This window comes from Clupea harengus, chromosome 22 (genome assembly GCF_900700415.2).
Source record: "Clupea harengus chromosome 22, Ch_v2.0.2, whole genome shotgun sequence".
Classification (NCBI taxonomy): Eukaryota; Metazoa; Chordata; class Actinopteri; order Clupeiformes; family Clupeidae; genus Clupea; species Clupea harengus.
The window spans coordinates 475,001-493,724 of NC_045173.1; the positions used below are offsets into that span (position 1 = coordinate 475,001).

The 18,724-nt window shown below is 40.6% G+C and overlaps 1 protein-coding gene across 2 annotated transcripts in view; it reads right to left on the minus strand.

Annotated features, from left to right (window-relative positions):
- tox (thymocyte selection-associated high mobility group box) overlaps positions 1-18,724 on the minus strand; it is a 42,235-nt gene that overhangs the window by 9,711 nt on the left and 13,800 nt on the right. Inside the window, exons 2-5 of one of the 2 annotated variants that reach the window (XM_031559632.2) lie at positions 15,202-15,264; positions 14,022-14,132; positions 12,239-12,475; positions 3,188-3,451 (exon numbers count right to left, since the gene is read on the minus strand). In XM_031559632.2, coding sequence (XP_031415492.1) covers positions 3,188-3,451; positions 12,239-12,475; positions 14,022-14,132; positions 15,202-15,264 — 675 coding nt within the window. The remainder of the gene's footprint in view (positions 1-3,187; positions 3,452-12,238; positions 12,476-14,021; positions 14,133-15,201; positions 15,265-18,724) is intronic. The other variant, XM_031559633.2, reaches the window with a different exon arrangement.

Here is an 18,724-nt window from a genome sequence, read left to right on the forward strand (position 1 = left end):
TGCCAAAAGAGTACATTCCACTTAACATGACACAGCTGAGTCTATTTAACATAAGTCAATGCGTGCAACACAGAGAAACACGACAGAGATATTGTTCCCCCTCCGTAACCCTGTACTCCTTCAGGATGCTCTATAACTGACTCTTTAACACCCCCACAATCTGGTGAATCCTCCCTGAACTCAATTCCCTGATCTCTTCGTCAATGTGCCTACTAGACCCTATCCCTGCAAAATGAATAAGTATGCACTTCGTCAATGTGCCTACTAGATCCTATCCCTGCTAAATGACTTAAGTATGCACTGCCCAGATGATAGATGAGCCACTACTTAAAGTCGTGATCAATTCTCTTATTTCAGGCTTGTGAGCAGGTGCATTCCCTCCCTTCTCGCTGGGGCAAGAAAAAGAGACGTTGAGTTCCCCGCCGCAATGGTTGGTTCCATGCTCCCCCACGTTTTGGTGGGGTCCAAATTGGCCCAAATGAGCCAAGTGGCTGCCCTATTTAAAGGGTGCCTCATTTTCACGAGGGAGAAATTTAGAGAGGCCGGAAGGTTGAGCGCTGACCTGCTGCGAGGGTAAGTGTTACGGTGTCTAGCTGTGTGGACACTGTTTTCCGTGTTTTGTGGATGTATTTAGTTTCGTGCTTAGTCTCTGGACCTAGTGTTTGGGGCCTAGCTTGTGCCTAAGAGTGTGCCGGTATTGGGCCTTAATGGGCCAAGCAGGTGCCTAGGAGCCCAGGGACTTGAGTTACTGGGAGTACTGTTTGTATTTTGATTTGTTTGTTCATTCATTTCATGTGTATATATGTTTAGGGGTTACTGGAGAGAGAGTCCCCTTGTATAGAAATAAATAGATGTCTATTTTTATGAGCCATCATCTCCTGCACCTTGTTTTTCCCCACATCACCACCCAGTCCAGTCGTCACAAAAAAAACGTGGGGTGACCGCCTCGGTCCCTCACGAGGCTATAATACTATATATTATAATCCAAAATAGTCATCAGACCACCTCCCAAAAAAACCTTGGTCCTGATGACCTGACTAATAGAAGACCTACACTACAGTATGTCCAACCTCCCTATCCTGACTAAGACCTATGTCCATCCTCCCTATCCTGACTAAGACCTATGTCCCACCTCCCTATCCTGACTAAGACCTATGTCCAACCTCCCTATCCTGTCAAAGACCTATGTCCATCCTCCCTATCCTGTCAAAGACCTATGTCCATCCTCCCTATCCTGTCAAAGACCTATGTCCAAACTCCCTATCCTGACTAAGACCTATGTCCATCCTCCCTATCCTGTCAAAGACCCATGTCCAACCTCCCTATCCTGTCTAATGGAAGACCTAATGGAAGACCTTAATATCTGGCTCAATCAAGGTTAATATCACAGCATTGAGACGGCCTCACGCAGGGGAGGATATACGGCATGAAATTCAGATCACTAATGCTTGCCTACAGAGAGACTTCTAGGTCTGCACTCATCTACCTGAACTCAATCATACAGGCCTATGCTACTTCTCGCCCTCCAAGGAACGTTGGCTGGTGTTGCCATCTCTTAAGAATCCATACTGCTCGTTTGTGGTTCCTCAAATGCTATCAGAGAAGGGGCGTCCCTCTCTGTCTTCAAGGATCTCTTGAAGACTCACCTCTTCAGAGAGCACCTTCTTTTCCAAAACCTCTCACACCCTAACATGCCTAGCTAATAGGGGTGTAAATCTCTCATGACAAAGACGATCCCATTCGTATCTCGATACATGGTCATGATACGATACAAGAAAAGATGACACCTAACCTGTCACACCCTAACATGCTTAGCTAACTATTACTGTGCACTTCTTTACCTGAACTCTTTGCACTTGGTCAAACTGAGAATTAGTACTTAGCTCCTACTCCAAGGCCTCCTAATTTACTAACGCTTGATTGTGCTTTGGATGAAAGCATCTGCCAAATGAATACATGTAAATGTAAAAATCTTTCTGATACCTGTCACTCGAAGAGCAAAACCACTCAACACCAAATCTAACTATGAACCCTCATCCTTTCACTCAGTTTACAATTTCATAAAACACTTTTTGAAAGACATTAGCCACATAGTTCTCTTTCTAAGACAGTTACACATTGAACTCTTGTGAACTCTTGTGGACTTTTTTCAGGCACTGTAATTTAAAATGCAAATACCAGGTTCAAAGGAGGTCATTGGTTGCAACATTGATGTGTTGCTATGACAAGACCCAAACAGGAGGCTGTGTATGGTCATGCAGTCTCTTTTGATGTTTCATGTACAAAGGGTCAATTTTTTATACTTTTTACGTACTAAATATTGTGCATGATGGGTTTCCATACTGAACACATTGAAATACTGTTTTGGTGAGACACTCTGTTTCTGTCTCTGAGACACAACTGTTACTGTTCCAACCCTCAGCACCCTAAATGGGCTTGCATTTATGTTTTTGCATTTAGATTTCAGTATGCTGTAATAAACTTTGTTAGCTAACTATTTTGTATTTTTTACATTCTGACAAGGTACTTTATATATAGAAAGTACCTTAAGACAGTGTCAATTGTTAATGAATAAAATTAAACTGACTTTTTTTACAACCGCTTACACACATTTTCTGAAACTAGGTCTAATTTTTTTCAAAACTCTGCACACAAATAACAAAACTACACACATAAAATGCATAACACCTCCTGCAAAAATCAAACACTGAATTAAAAACTCTCAAACCCTCTCAAAATAAAAAGATGGAAAACATTCACCGCAAAACAGATGTACACCGTCCCCCAGTTTTCATACATACAACGGAATACATAATTAGTTTGTACATACCATGCCATGTTTTTAGCCACATGTTGCAGCAAAATTACGCATGTCAGTACATCTGTCCCACAGTATTTCAAAGTGTTCTGTGTAAAAACCCATCTCATTTGTAAGATGTAAAAAAAGAAATGGACCCTTCGTGCATAGCATAACAAAGGACCTGTGTGACCGCATCCCGCCCCTTATTTGGGCATCAACATCACAATCAAAGCCCTCCTTTAGAACTCAAACATATGCAGTTTGCACAAACGTTTCTGACTATGTGTGTGATGTCTTGCTATATGAAATTGAAAATTGACTGTGAGGCTGGGAATTAGCTTCTCGTTTTGCAGACTTGGTTGCACACGGTTGCACTCTTCTCCTCACCTTCAGAGAGTCATCTGCCTCCTCCTCGTGCACGGAGCTGGATGGAGAGGGCGTGGCTGACTTGCTTCCAGGAGGCGATGGGGAACTACTGCTACCATTGCTGACGGGGTTTCCACACAATCCCAGCTGAGTATTCAGGTGTGATTTCTTCACGGCGGCCAGCGAGCCTTGATGATGACCCATGCTTGATTGGCACTTGGACCTCAGGACCTCCAGATGGGGGTGGCCGTTGTATTTAGACTCAGAGTCGACCATCTGCTGCATCTGGTTTCAGAAAATGCAGAAAATATTTCAGCTATAGACTAATTAATTAACCATAACTTGCTGCAAATATATATATATTATGTGCCAATGCTTAGCTTCTTCAAATCAATCCTGGCAACCCTCCCCCCATCTCTGTAATGTCACCTGAGACAGGTGCCCTGAGATGCCCTCACACCCATCATTGTGCTCAACACAAAACAGGCAACAGGTGGGGCAACTGGAGGGGGGGAGGGGGGGGGAGACAGAGTGACCGTGGCCGTGCCCCAGATGCTTTCTCTCTTCTCTTGGAAGTAGGGAAATGAAGTGCAGTACGGTACATTTGGCATACATGGTTCATATACTCGCAGTCTCAAAAACAGTCTCTCACCCATAAGAAAAGAAAATACAAAAAGAGAGATGTCTTTATTATCTCATTAGTTTCTACTAGACCAGGGGTGGGCAATTCATTTCCCCAAGGGGCCACATGAGATAGTGGGACTGTTGTGGAGGGCCTGACCAATAGGCTGAACTCAATTCTGCTCAATATAAGTTGTATCTCTTTATAAAAAAACATTACATTGTATGGTTTTGATTAACTGCTACTGGTAAGAGTAGATGTTACATTTAGGCTATCAAAAAAAATTGGTGCAGGCATAGTAAAAACGCCAACATTATTTTATCAACATTTAATCAACATTCACCAAAACGATTTTGAAAATGAGGATGTTTTTGCAGTATTAAAGGTGTTCCCATACGATCAATACACATGGCACACACACACACACACACGAGAGCAAGCTTGCAATGCAATAGTATACAAATTAATAGTAATATCAATTTTTATCAGCGCAAATGGTCGCAGGTACGCCCACACGCACGAATGTAGGCCTACGGACGGAAATAAAAAAATATCCCGCTTATTATACGGTTACTTGCCAAAACAATAGAAGACATTTCTCCAAAATACCTCTTTTTAATGATTTTGTTGCCGTTTAGTTCTTCACGCAAATGCGAAGCAACCCACCTTTTAACTTCAAGTTTCAATGACTTTCAGTTACGTTAAATGACCGGACTACTTGCGTGGCGGAATGATGTAAAAGATGTGAATTAGAAGCACAAAACCCGTTGCCAATGACAGCAGTCATACATTTTTCGCAGCAGTGAATATAAAGAAATTACAGACCTGCTAACGTTGGAATGGCCCATTCAAATCAACGGAACTTTTTGGAACATTCTGAAGAGCCGTATAATAAGTACAGGTATTTACATTTGATTCCTAATTTACAATTGACCTCCGCGGGCCGCACAGGGACAGCCAACGGGCCGCAAATTGCCCTTGGGCCGCACTTTGCCCAGGTCTGTACTAGACAATGACATTAATAGTGAGCTTAAATCTCCTGCTTCTCAGATTTCTATATGGACCACATTTGTCCTACAGTGTTACAGGAGAGATCTTAATGAACAGGGTCACAAATCATGCTCAGCTTTGACTAAATAGACATCTCAATATGACCTCCTCTGTTTCTCATGATCATCTCAATATGACCTGCTCTGTTTCTCATGACCATCTCAATAATACCTGCTCTGTTTCTCATGATCATCTCAATAATACCTGCTCTGTTTCTCATGATCATCTCAATAATACCTGCTCTGTTTCTCATGATCATCTCAATAATACCTCCTCTGTTTCTCTCTCAAGACAACCTTGGTGTTTGGGGATGAGGCACAATTTCTTCCAATAAAGTGCATTTGGGTAACTAACCTGCTATGACAAGAAGACTGTTCAAAGCTGTTGTGCCCTAACCCTATTTTATCGATTATGGTACAAGAAAGTACCTCATGCTAAGGTATTTTAGGAGGAATACCTGTGATTAAGTTGATACATAATTGAAACAATAATGAAATCACATCTAGGTCTCCCAAGTTATCAAAGATCCATCTTTGAGAGCTCAATGTTTCCTATGGACAGTGATTTGTTAACATTTAGTGCATGTCAACAAGGGGTAGTAGCCAACAGATTGAAATCTTTACAAGATACAGAATACAATATTTAGCTCTACCATGTGAAATCATTTAAAAGAAACCCCTTCAGCAGCCCTAGGTATATTCCTTATTTCAGAGTTTCAAAGCAGGGCTATTTTTTTCCTGAGTAAAAAATGTTCATCACCATTATCATCATCATTATCATTAAGAAACAAAATGTGTTAACATGGACAAGGTTTCAGACAAAAAGAACCCTAAAGGTTGCCTGTTTTGCAATTTTGGTTTGGCGGCCCAGGCTGTTTTTAAATCAGGTCTACTGACCCATGGTAAAAGAGGCAGGTTCATCAATTTCATCAAATCACCTTGGGTTGCCAGATAAGAATGGCGGTTATCTCATTTTCTCCTGAATAGATAAGCATTGAGCTTCAGCTAAGGTTAACTAATATATCATAGCTACTAGTAGGGATGGGAATTTTAAGTAATTTCAACATTTCAATATTCACATTCATACTCTGTGGTCCATGTGCTGCTGGGTTATTAAGGCAGCGAGTATTTCAGACACAGCTGGTGAAGTGATCCCAAGTAGAGCTGGCTAGAGCGCCATGCTAACACATGCTAATGTACTGTTTTCAGTTACACCGGAGGAGCCATGCTAACACATGCTAATGTATGTTTTCAGTCACACCGGAGAAGCAACGGGCCACACTACCCCACACTACCCCAGCAACAACCAGCTTAACAGAAATATATATACGACAGAAACTGCAAGTTTTACTCTAAATTGACACAATTACTCTGCATGTTGAACAGATACTGCCGTCCAAATAGAGTAGGTTACTCATGCCCCTTCCCTAGCTACTAGCTATTCATCTATCTTATCGAATAGAAACCGTAACTGTTTTAAAATACTTTATTCAATGTTGTGACAATCAATGAAGGTGGTCAAATTTCGCCCGCATTCCACACTCTCTCCTCTCTCTGTCATTCTTCCTCTGGATCTTCCTCCCTGCCTCTTGTACCAGTAGGACCTGCACTCTCCTCTCCTCCTCCTCTCTCTTCTCCTCCCTCTGCTCCTCCTCTCCGCCCTCTGCCTCTCGTATCAGCGGCACCTGAGCAGCTCTCACTGGCTTCCCTTGACACTGATGAGGGGATACATTAGATCTCCATCGGGCTGCAGCAAGGAAGAACAGTAGGCTACTATTCTGAAGTAGATGTCAAATGATCGATACGTTATCTGTTAAATTGAGCAATATGTTATCATTTTTCGGGGCCTGGAAAGAAGTAACTCCAACTCCAAGTGTGTAGCCTATTCTTGGAGCAGTGGGCTTCTCTTCGGGATAACAGGCTTAGATTAGGCTCTGGTGCATAACCAGCCATGCATCTAACTAACACGGACAGAGTTTTAAAAAATAATATGAGCTGGTTCATAATCTGCAAACAATAGAAACACGGCAAACGTATACATCAGCCGATCTGAGTGTAGCTCTCCTTTACATCACTGTCCTAAAATACAAATTGTCGAGTCGACAACTTTCCTAACACAGCCAAACAGCAAGCAAGTGCAACACAATACATCGCTAGCGTATGGGTCTAGTTCAACACAATACATCCTCTTCCTCTTATCGCTAGCGTATGGGTCTAGTTCAACACAATACATCCTCTTCCTCTTATCGCTAGCGTATGGGTCTAGTTCAACACAATACATCCTCTTCCTCTTATCGCTAGCGTATGGGTCTAGTTGTTGTTGTGTGAGGCGGTGCCATAAAGCATTAGGTAGTTCTCGTGCCCTGTGCCCCAAAGTTACGTTCTCCGTAAGTCAGTGTACCACCAACATTGTTTTGAAGCTGTTATTTTAAGGTAAAATTGTTGCATAATGTTACTTTCAAGTGACTACAATACGCCGACGTAAGGATGATGCAATCTCATGCACTCAATTTAATTTCTGATTTCAATCACTGCATTCAGAAGAAAGAAAGAACCTTTTCTGAAGAGTGGTCTTGAACTTTTGTCGATGACTGTATATTTTCAAAAATATGAGATCTCTATACCTGCCACTTTTATTAAATGAGCCCAGTGTGTTATCGTAGGCTATGTGTTGACATCAAGTCAATATGAGTTCGGATCAAAGATAGCCAGGACGGGGCAGTATTTTCAGGTCAGTGCTTAAAGCCACAGATGACGTAACAAAGTGCACGATGACAAGAAATGCCATTCACTTTTATTTCACATGTAGTTAGGCCAGTGACGGATGAGTGAAGAGTAAAGAGTGCTTTCCATGGAGTTAGGCCAGTGGCGGATGAGTGAAGAGGAAAGAGTGACGGATGAGTGAAGAGTAAAGAGTGCTTTCTCAGCTGATGATAGATTAGAATAAGGCACTTTTATTCTCCCACATTTTTCTTTATGTTGCTAGAAATATAGATGTGTTTCTGGTCAAACTGCCCAGGTCTGTTCTGATATGTGAAATATAGATGTGTTTCTGGTCAAACTGCCCATGTCTGTTCTGATATGTGAAATATAGATGTGTTTCTGGTCAAACTGCCCAGGTCTGTTCTGATATGTGAAATATAGATGTGTTTCTGGTCAAACTGCCCAGGTCTGTTCTGATATGTGAAATATAGATGTGTTTCTGGTCAAACTGCCCAGGTCTGTTCTGATATGTGAAATATAGATGTGTTTTCTGGTCAAACTGCCCAGGTCTGTTCTGATATGTGAAATATAGATGTGTTTCTGGTCAAACTGCCCAGGTCTGTTCTGATATGTGAAATATAGATGTGTTTCTGGTCAAACTGCCCAGGTCTGTTCTGATATGTGAAATATAGATGTGTTTCTGGTCAAACTGCCCAGGTCTGTTCTGATATGTGAAATATAGATGTGTTTCTGGTCAAACTGCCCAGGTCTGTTCTGATATGTGAAATATAGATGTGTTTCTGGTAGAACTGCCCAGTGTTCAGATATGTGAAATTCTGCATGTGAAGTGCGCGGTGCTAAGTGAAGTTTCTGCAATGACCTTTTAAAAGGGCCGTAGAGCGCAGTGATTTCATTTTATTTTTTACACAGTAAATAAAGATTTGGTGATTTCCTGTGTATCAAACTACATAATGAAGTACATTTAGCTCAGGTAACTCTGCTAGCAAAATAATACACAAAACAAGACCTCTAAAGCTAATGCAAAATGTAGGAGACACGAATGCAGTCTGTTCAAGCAGAGAGAAAGAGAGAGAGAGAGAGCAGAGAGAGAGAGAGCAGAGAGAGCAGAGAGAGAGAGCAGAGAGAGAAAGAGAGAGAGAGAGAGAGAGAACAGAGAGAGAGAGAGCAGAGAGAGAGAGAGAGCAGAGAGAGAGAGAGAGAGAGAGAACAGAGAGACAGAGAGCAGAGAGAGAGAGAGCAGAGAGAGAAAGAGAGAGAGAGAACAGAGAGAGAGCAGAGAGAGAGAGAGAGAGAGAGAGAGAGAGCAGAGAGAGAAAGAGAGAGAGCAGAGAGCAGAGAGAGAGAGAGAGAAAGAGAGAGCTGCTGCAGAAGAGAAAATTAATTCCATCAGCCTGCTTTCACTCTCCACTGCTGCTACAAGCTCTCTGTCCCGTTGCCTGGCAACCATAATTCATAGCCCTTCTAAATGGATGTTCTCCAAGCACTGAGAACATTAAGGTGAAAGGAACAAATGCTTTTATAGATCGGAAAGTCTTCCAGTGCGCATGTCATTCTGTGTGTTTTAAAATGGAGGGAGAGATGGGATGCTCAACTTTGAATCCTTTCTCTTCCAGTGCGCATGTCATTCTGTGTGTTTTAAAATGGTGGGAGAGATGGGATGCTCAACTTTGAATCCTTCTCTGTTCAGTTTTGACATTAATGAGTGAGCAGTGTTCTAGTGATATAGTGATATAGTGTACACAATCTACAGCTCCTGGGCTCTCCCCAAATAAAACACACATTAGACTATGCCGCCGACATTGCTGCCACCACCCAAAGAACAAAGGCCACAGCAGCACCTGGATCTGCTAGAACGCTACTGTCAGAACATGGACCCAGACAGTTAATTTGGCAAAGAAGAAGAGAAAGCCAGATCCAAAAAAACAGGCACCTTTTTAGGAAACACCACTCTGGCACATTCATTATATTATGGCTAGCTCAGTGCTTCTGGAATCTTTGACCTGAATACATAGTATTGATAGTAGTATAGTAGTATAGTATTTATGTATTTACATCTTTGACAGTAAATACAAACTTTGTATGCTATCAAAAGTAATTCCCATAAATTCAAAAATGTCAGTTCAAATTTGGTGCAAGATTTTTGTCAGTGTTCTAATTCCACAGTGAATGGGAAGAGATATGGGGTCCACTCAGTAAGCTCCACTGAAGCCCTGAACACATCGATCATTCAAAGCCCTGAAACCAGTAACCAGTCCCCTCTATCAGTTGGTGCTGAGGTTAACTAACACACCTACCCAGAATTCTCAGACTAACACTGTTCACCAAAGTAAACCAACATTTTAAACAAAGTCAGAATGGCCATTTTGGATATTGGATTAATCAAACCAAATAACAATACAAATTAGAGTGATATTTATCACTAAAAAGAGATTATGTCTGGGAAGAGTATCACCTCAGAGATACAAAGCTGGCACCAGTCCTCACCAAATAAAAGCTTACAGTAGTGGTCCCGGTTTATCCAGATTAAAAATCATAGACAAAGAGTAATGCGTCTGTAGTCACTGTAAAAGTGTGTATTTTTTTATGTTTTCCTCTTTCACTTAATTGAATTCATTTTTTCATTACAATTACATTACATTAGCCCACATAATGGTGTTATATTGTTATCATTTTGAATACTGGCTTTTTTAACACTATCTAAACACTTTAATTAAGCAATAATGAATTAATTAATCTTTTAAGAGAGAAACTGATAAAAAGTACTTGATAACTGGTAATATTAAACACAGTCAGTACAAGATTGAAGATTGCTTCATGAAATGGAACATTTAATTGCTATGTGAGTTCACTGTACAAACTCTTAGCTTTATGTGTCACATTCAATATATGCCTTTCTGTGGAATGAGGTCATTGGAGAGTGATAAGTCATGACAATGATGTCTTTTCTGTTCATACGAAAATCCTTCTGACCTCAGTCAGTCAAACTCTCCAGGGCGGATCATGCACATCAGTCATGAGGCTTCTTAAAACATCTCTCAAATGTAGGCTTTCACTTTCAATTCCCACTGTCAAAACACTCATGATGAGATGATGAGTTATGTACCGAATGTTTCCAAATGTACACCCGATAACTAAATGGCAAGACTGATTTCAGTTCAGTTCTTAATTTATGATGGAAAGATCCTCTGACATTTATTAATACTATTTATTACTAGCATTGTTAACATCTGGAGCTAAGGGATGCATGTGATAAATGTACCCCTTGTGGTGATCCCCCTCACGTTTGAAATGACCTACTGACTTCCATTATTACTCTACTAACACAGAAAACAACATGTTACAGAGAGAGAGAGAGAGAGAGAGAGAGAGAGAGAGCATTACTGGCTGTGTGCTCACTCCATACTAACACAGAAAACAACACGTCACAGAGAGAGAGAGAGAGAGAGAGAGAGAGAGAGAGAGAGAGAGCATTACTGGCTGTGTGCTCACTCCATACTAACACAGAAAACAACATGTCAGAGAGAGAGAAAGAGAGAGAGAGAGAGAGAGAGAGAGAGAGAGAGAGCATTACTGGCTGTGTGCTCACTCCATACTAACACAGAAAACAACACGTCACAGAGAGAGAGAGAGAGAGAGTATTACTGGCTGTGTGCTCACTCCATACTAACACAGAAAACAACATGTCAGAGAGAGAGAGAGAGAGAGAGAGAGAGAGAGCTATTACTGGCTGTGTGCTCACTCCATACTAACACAGAAAACAACATGTCAAAGAGAGAGAAGAGAGAGAGAGAGAGAGAGAGAGCTTTACTGGCTGTGTGCTCACTCCATACTAACACAGAAAACAACATGTCAGAGAGGAGAGAGAGAGAGCATTACTGGCTGTGTGCTCACTCCATACTAACACAGAAAACAACATGTCAGAGAGAGAGAGAGAGAAAGCATTACTGGCTGTGTGCTCACTCCATTATCACACCCTCATATACGTATGTGTATAGTCAGTATAGGTTAAAGCAGCATAACGGAACAATTGCTAATCGCTAGCGAGATGCTAGCGGCTAAAACTAGCGAAACCTCTTGAAATGTGCTTACTTTGACACTATGACAAACTAGTTAGTCAACAACTGTCCTAACACAGTCAAACATCAAGCAAGTGCAACACAAGGCAAAGCAAGATGGCAAATAAGCTACTTACTAGTTCAGCAGACAGTAGAAACCGGGCGGCTTCAGCCAAACCTACATAACCCAGTAATATGCCTACGGACCCTGGTATGGCAATGGCATGGAAGCGATTCTCTATATTAAACGTCATTGTAGCGCCCCAATTTTTTTTAAGCTGTTATTTTAAGGTAAAACTGCTTATCCTAACCCTAACCCTGAGGTACAATTACCACATAATGCCACTTTAAAGGATGAAGAAGATTCTTCCTATTAGATAGCACAGCTATAGAATCAATCCGTTGAAACTTCCATACTGGCTTATATCTTCCTTATTTTAAACAAAGTTCCATATCTGTCCATTTCACTTACTCCACAGCATACTTACTAACACAAGACAACCCAGATTGTCCAGGAGACATAATTTATGACACGCAAAGTTCATGTCCTTTTTGCTTTGTTGCCTAGTCAAAGAGCAAGCTATGATATCCCTGACCAGTGCAAGAGCCGTTGTCAACTCACCACAGAGAGAGAGCTGGGAAGAAGGCCACCATCTTGACTGAGCATGCCAGACAGGTCCATGCCCTGCAGTGTGAAGGGGTGCAGTCCGTTGTGTGAAGCAGAGGGGGGACACAGGGGGTGATACGATCCAGACTCCGACTCGGGCAGGTAAGCCAGCATATGTTCAGGCAGAGTAGGGGGTGTGATGGGAGGGATGTTGAAGTCTTCATCTCCAAGGCTGGGTACTGGGTAGGACTGCTGTCAGGAAGAGTGAAAGAAGACAAGCTGGGGTATTACATCCCAAAACCAAAAAAAGCAGATGGGGTATAGGGATGACTTTTTACTACTGTTTACAGAATTAATATACTGTACGTGGTGCCATGTTGCCTTGTAAATACAGTAAAACCATACAAAAGTATTTAAATATAATGCACTTGAACTGTAAGAAAAACAGAGATTCATAGGACTATGTCTCAGCTTACTGGAATTGACCAAGATTAATTCGGATCAATTTAATGTCAGAGTTCTCTCATGCATGTCTGGCCATTTTCAACTTAAGCAAATACATTAGCACTTGGAGCAAAAACATTAGCACTTGGAGCAAATACATTACAAGTCACAACAAGGTGGGTGTGGCTTGAGGGAGAAACAACCAGATACAGGTCAAATTTAGTATGGCAGTGTAGTAGCCTATAATGAACCTATTTGGAGTTTACAGCCTACTTTGTACTATATGTTAGAAGGGATAGCTAGCCTAATTAGGAATACAAATGGCATGAGGCTAACATGAACATTCAATGGATTGATCACCCAATGAAAAGTAAAGAGCTATGATCAAATCAAATAAAATAAAACTTTAAAGTTTTTTTAACGTTTAACTAATTCATTGGCTTATGAAAGTGCTGAAAAACTAGTTAACTGAAAATGTAAAAATGAAAACGTCATCATATTTCACACCACATGTTAAAATATAGGAATAGGCTTGTCTCAGCAAACACGCTTAGGGAGTACATGTCCTGTCCTCCTTGTTTATCAACTGTGAGAAAGCAGGCGCATCTATCATATTACAGCGACGTCTTTACCATCTTTATTCACTGCATCATTTCCTGCCGAAGCATGTTTTTAAACCAAGTCTGATTGTTAGGTTAGATATCACCCAACATTGTGCCGAAGCATGTTTTTAAACCAAGTCTGATTGTTAGGTTAGATATCACCCAACATTGTGCCGAAGCATGTTCAGGTACCTCAGGAGTGTTTTTTTCCCTTTCTCTCCTAGGTTATAAAAGCTGAAATAAAAACCTCTCAAGTTTGTGTTGGGAATGTAAAATCAGCTCATCATTTTTCTAGGCCAATATATCCAGTCAGCATGTTTTAGGCCAGCCATGAGTCTACATTTCCTAACACCCCTGGTGTGTCACAGGCTTTACAGCCTCAACATCTCACACCACTGTTTCATCCACAGCGAATCAAATGTAATACAATGCTGATGTAATCCTATGTATTAAGAATATGTTACTCGCCTTGAGTAATCTAACGGAATACATTACAAATGATGTTTACGACATGTATTCTGTAATCTGTAGTGGAATACATTTTAAAAGTAACTTCCCAACACTTCACTTAGTCCAACCGTTACTTACACGGGTAGTTCCTACTCTTCCTTCTAAGACATAATTTCATCACATCTTTTTTTTTGAAATAGCATGAAATGCTTTCTTTTTCAATTCTCTCAAACATCTTGTTGTTACCTTAATCTTTGTTTGATGTGTCAGATTGTATGCAAGCAAACCCAAGAGTGATTTACCCAGTGAAGACGATGGGCATCAGCCTGTGAGGAGGCCTCTCTCTTCCACGGCCCTGCAGCCTGCTTGCTGCTCTGCTGGCTCTGCTGGCTGGGGCTGGCTGGGACACGGAACTGTGAACAGATCAGTGAAAGGCTCAGAGATAGTCTTTGCAAAGTGGTGCTTGGCAACTTCAGTGACAATATGTATTGTGAATTAATTAATTAGAGAAAAATATGTTACTGTTCAACACTCAGCAGCAGCTATATTGGATGAACATACTGGTGTCTGCATTGTGGTAATGGTTCGTATTTCTCCCACATGAGAACTTCGGAAATGCTTGTGCAGAAACCTGTGTAAATCTAATATGTAACAATATGTAAAATATTTCTGACCATAACTGTAAGAACAAACTGATACTCAACTATAATATATCCAAAAACATTGCATTTGACCAAGGCGAAGCAAAGTTATAAGGTGCATGTTTTTTGGTGACATACAAGATTTAAACAGTGATTTAGTAGTTGGTGTAGTCTGACGTTCACTAGTTTTAGACAAGAAGAAAACGTGTTCTTCATTAAATAAAGTTCACTATGGTAACCATTAATGAGTGGTGAACATCACACTGCCAAGGCTTGTTTACTTTGTCACTTTGTGACAATGGCAAATTTGACAGATTTGCTTGTCATGGCAAATTGATATATATGTGATTAATTAGATTCATTTTCATTAAAATCACAAAACATGTAATTCATTCGATTAATTTTCACTTGACAGCCCTAATATATATAACATACCAGTGTCAAAATCTCACTATCTCTCCACTGGTGTACCTCTGGGATTGGTACTTGGACCTATTTTTTTATTTACACCACTTCCTTAGTACTTCAGTAGCAGCCCATAGGTTGAGTATGAAGTATGAGCGGCACGACTTTTCTCAACGGTTTCTGGCTAATTTGACCATGAGGAACAAAACTAGGGTGCTGTCATTTACTGTAAGCCGAGCGAACATCCAGATTTTGCCACACCCTTTTAGGGCGCCTCCAGCGCATCTGTATCTCGCCTTCTGGAGGTCATAGACACTTGAATTCGGTCTCAAAATGACCGGAATACGCATGTTTATATATGCACTATGAAGGTTTCTAGGCTCTAAAACCTTTACCTTTCGAGATATTAAACTAAAGGCAACAGTAATTAACCCACCTGGTTTCCTGGTAGAAAGTCTTGGCCCGGATCTGACATTCCCATGTACATGTCACTCTCAAACTACAAACAGAGAATTGAGGGGAAAAACAACAGTGAAAAGTTGCACATTTCATTCATGAAAAATGTTGAATTGTTGAAAGATAGAAGGGGGGACCATAAAAGAGATGAACAGAGAAACACTGCAACAAATGAGAAACATTGTAATACGGTCAGTGTTTTACATATAATACAACTCTTCTTACACTCATTATAAGATAGTTCTTCATTCTCAATGTGAAGGAGCGCATGGCGACTGTCACGGCAGCGATGCGCTGCCTCCATTTACGGACATATATGCAGGTGCAAACGTTTGCCTTTATGTGTTACATGGCTGTTATCCGTGTCCTTATACATTTTTTATATGTTTGTTAACCAGGTCATTCATTATACACAAGATAAATAATATTAGCGCTATTTCAACCATTACACCTCTTTACAGTTTAAATACATCCACTCATTGTTTTTTCTGCTAAAATAACGACACGTTACAATGTATTGTATCTTAAATGTTCCGTTTATTTAGTTTATTAATGTTACATCCAACTTTCATATTGCATAGTTCGTCTTACCGCTGTTCAGTGTCTCGTTTGTTTGTTTAGAGCAGTGGTTCTTAACCTGGGTTCGTTGAGTCACTCTCAGGGGTTCGGCAGGGGTCAAGACACACACAGTATAGCCCGGTTCACACTAGCAATGTTGGGTCGTTTTTATATATACCTATGTTTTGAAGAAATCATATTTTATTTTTCCAATTACAAAGGGTTCGGTAAATGAACTGATGAAGCTCGCAGGGTTCAGTACCTCAAAAAAGGTTAAGAACCACTGGTTTAGAGAATGGCCGGCGCCTAACAGCTGATTTAAAAGACCCTATGACTTCCGGGTTAACCGGAAGTGAACCTGGATTGTTTTTAATAGTTTTTGCGTGTGCGTGATATGTAACCGTGCAATTTTCCAGCTTTTTGGAATTAAGTTTTGTGGCTGTTTAAGCCTAATGTGTTTTTCCTGCCTGAGACACCCCTGGATGATTTTGTACAATGGTATGCGCGGGTTAAGGCCTGATTTAAGCCTGACTCTTCAGTCTATCGAGAGAACTGGTGATGAGAAGACGTAAGTCTCATTGTACTCTGAATTCACCATTGACCAGCAAATGTGGTCATATAAGTCCGGTTGATTATTTATTTGATTGTTTGTTTTGACTACTAAGTGCATTTATTTTCTGTATCGAAAAGTGTTTTTTTTTCTCCAGTATTTTCATTATTATTTCTGCCTCATTGGCCATCTTTGGGAAGAAATAAAAAGCTTCCCATCTTCAAACCTTAAGTCCTCCTGAGAGTTATTCCATCTTGCTCAAACCGCTTGAACACATCTACCCTTAACACTCAACAGTTAGTAACTATGAGGCCGCTCCATCAGATGGGCTAGTAAATGTGTAGGACACATGTGTCCCCAATACATGCTGCATATCAGATGGATTTGCACTGCACTCATTTCGACCCATTCGCATGCAGTCTGTAATACCACATAGGAAATGAATGACTTAGCCATTTCAGAGGTGAAACTCCATAACAATGTAAAGGTCGCTTTATGGTGGTATGAACAACGGAAGTGGAGATTTGCAGCGTAGCTACTGTGGTTTTGAGCAGTGATGGGCAAGCTACTTGATATGTGTCGTGAGCTAAGCTACAAGCTACTTGTTATGTGTAGTGAGCTAAGCTACAAGCTACTTGATATGTGTAGTGAGCTAAGCTACAAGCTACTTGATATGTGTAGTGAGCTAAGCTACAAGCTACTTGATATGTGTAGTGAGCTAAGCTACAAGCTATACATTCAGCTTCACTACACAGAAGCTACCACTCATAAAAATGTAGCAAGCTAAGTTACAAAAACCTGTCAAAAGTAGCTTGATACATTAGTAGCTACTTTCAGTTAAACAAACTGCATGCCAAGTCAATGCAATTTTAGTGATCAACACAACTGTCAGTCAGATAAGGGCTAAAATATGTTTAGATTTATTTATTGAACAATAGCCCAATACACAAAAAACAAATGCATGAGTTTACAAATTAACATCACATGAGTTTACAAATTAACTTTGCTAAGAACTGTCTCCGACCTAGATAGATAGATGGATACTTTATTAATCCAGAGGGAAATTTAGGTCATCCATAGTAGCTTAGTGACCTCTGTTTAGGAAAACAATCGTGACTACCACTACCATTATACAGCCTTATGTGTGTGTGTGTGTGTGTGTGTCCGTGTTGCCAACTCCTGTGAGGAAAGTAGCTGTTAGCTCTCCCAAAAATCACCAGAAGTTGTTAGATGACGCATGCGCACAATATGCAATTCTGAGAGAGGTAACATTTGTGCGCGAATACAAAGTTCTGATATTTTGCCCGCGAATACAAAGTTTTAATAATAATAATTAATTGAATTAATAATAATCCACCAAATGACAAAAAACATCAGAATTGTCTAGGAGAAATTAGCTTTTGAGGACGCTACTACGCTACTTGATCAATAAAAGAGCTTAGCTACTGAAAAGTTACTTGGTTTTGTAAATAGCGACATTACCGCCAAGATACTGACTAATGTAGTTAAGCTCGTAGCGTCGCTACTGCCCATCACTGGTTTTGAGAAACATTTGTGAGTAGGTCGTAGTTCAGCCAACGACACATCATACTACCGAGGTTCAGCAAGGAGTTATTTGAGAATCACAACCCTGGTTCTATTATGGTACTTCCATTTAATTCAACAATATGCTGTTGTTATCAAGCTATGACACTTAAGTTTTACAATAGCATCAGACATTCTTCATCACACATTTCTGAAAAAATGCATTAATATTGAAAGGATGGGGATACAGTTACTAAAACAGTGTAAGCTAAGGTGAAACAAAATGAAGTAATTCCTATTTGAGTAATAACTTGCTTAAACCCCATTTACACAAAGTCTTACAATTGTCAGTGCACTATGAACATGACTATAGTGGGCTGATGTAGTGACTCAGTATATTTCCAGAATGTAAAAGGACAACAATCAATGTTTGATAATAATAGTAAATAATACTGGAGTGAGGGAAGGCGGGGTCGTGAGTGAGGGAAGCTCTATTGTTTTGCTTCCCTGGACATTCTGCTACTTGCATTCAGTGTGCCTAGAATGATCCCCTCTTCACTGTTTGTGTTAGAAAATGTCTCACAGTCGTTGCAGCACATATGTCTATTTTATCAGTCACCATGGGCCCTATTTTCATTGGCAGGCAACGAGTAAAGCACCGAGCAACGCACAGTCTGTAGTGCATGAACTAACACTATTGTGTGGTGTGTGGGACCACTGCGCTGACCCATCCATGTTTGCGCTTAGGATCTTGGTCATTCAATTAGCAAAATTATTTTGCCAAGTTATTAAATTAGCTTTAGTTCATGCATGGCGGACTTTGCTTGCTGCCAGTTGTCGATCAATACAATCAGGCCCCCCCCCCTGTATC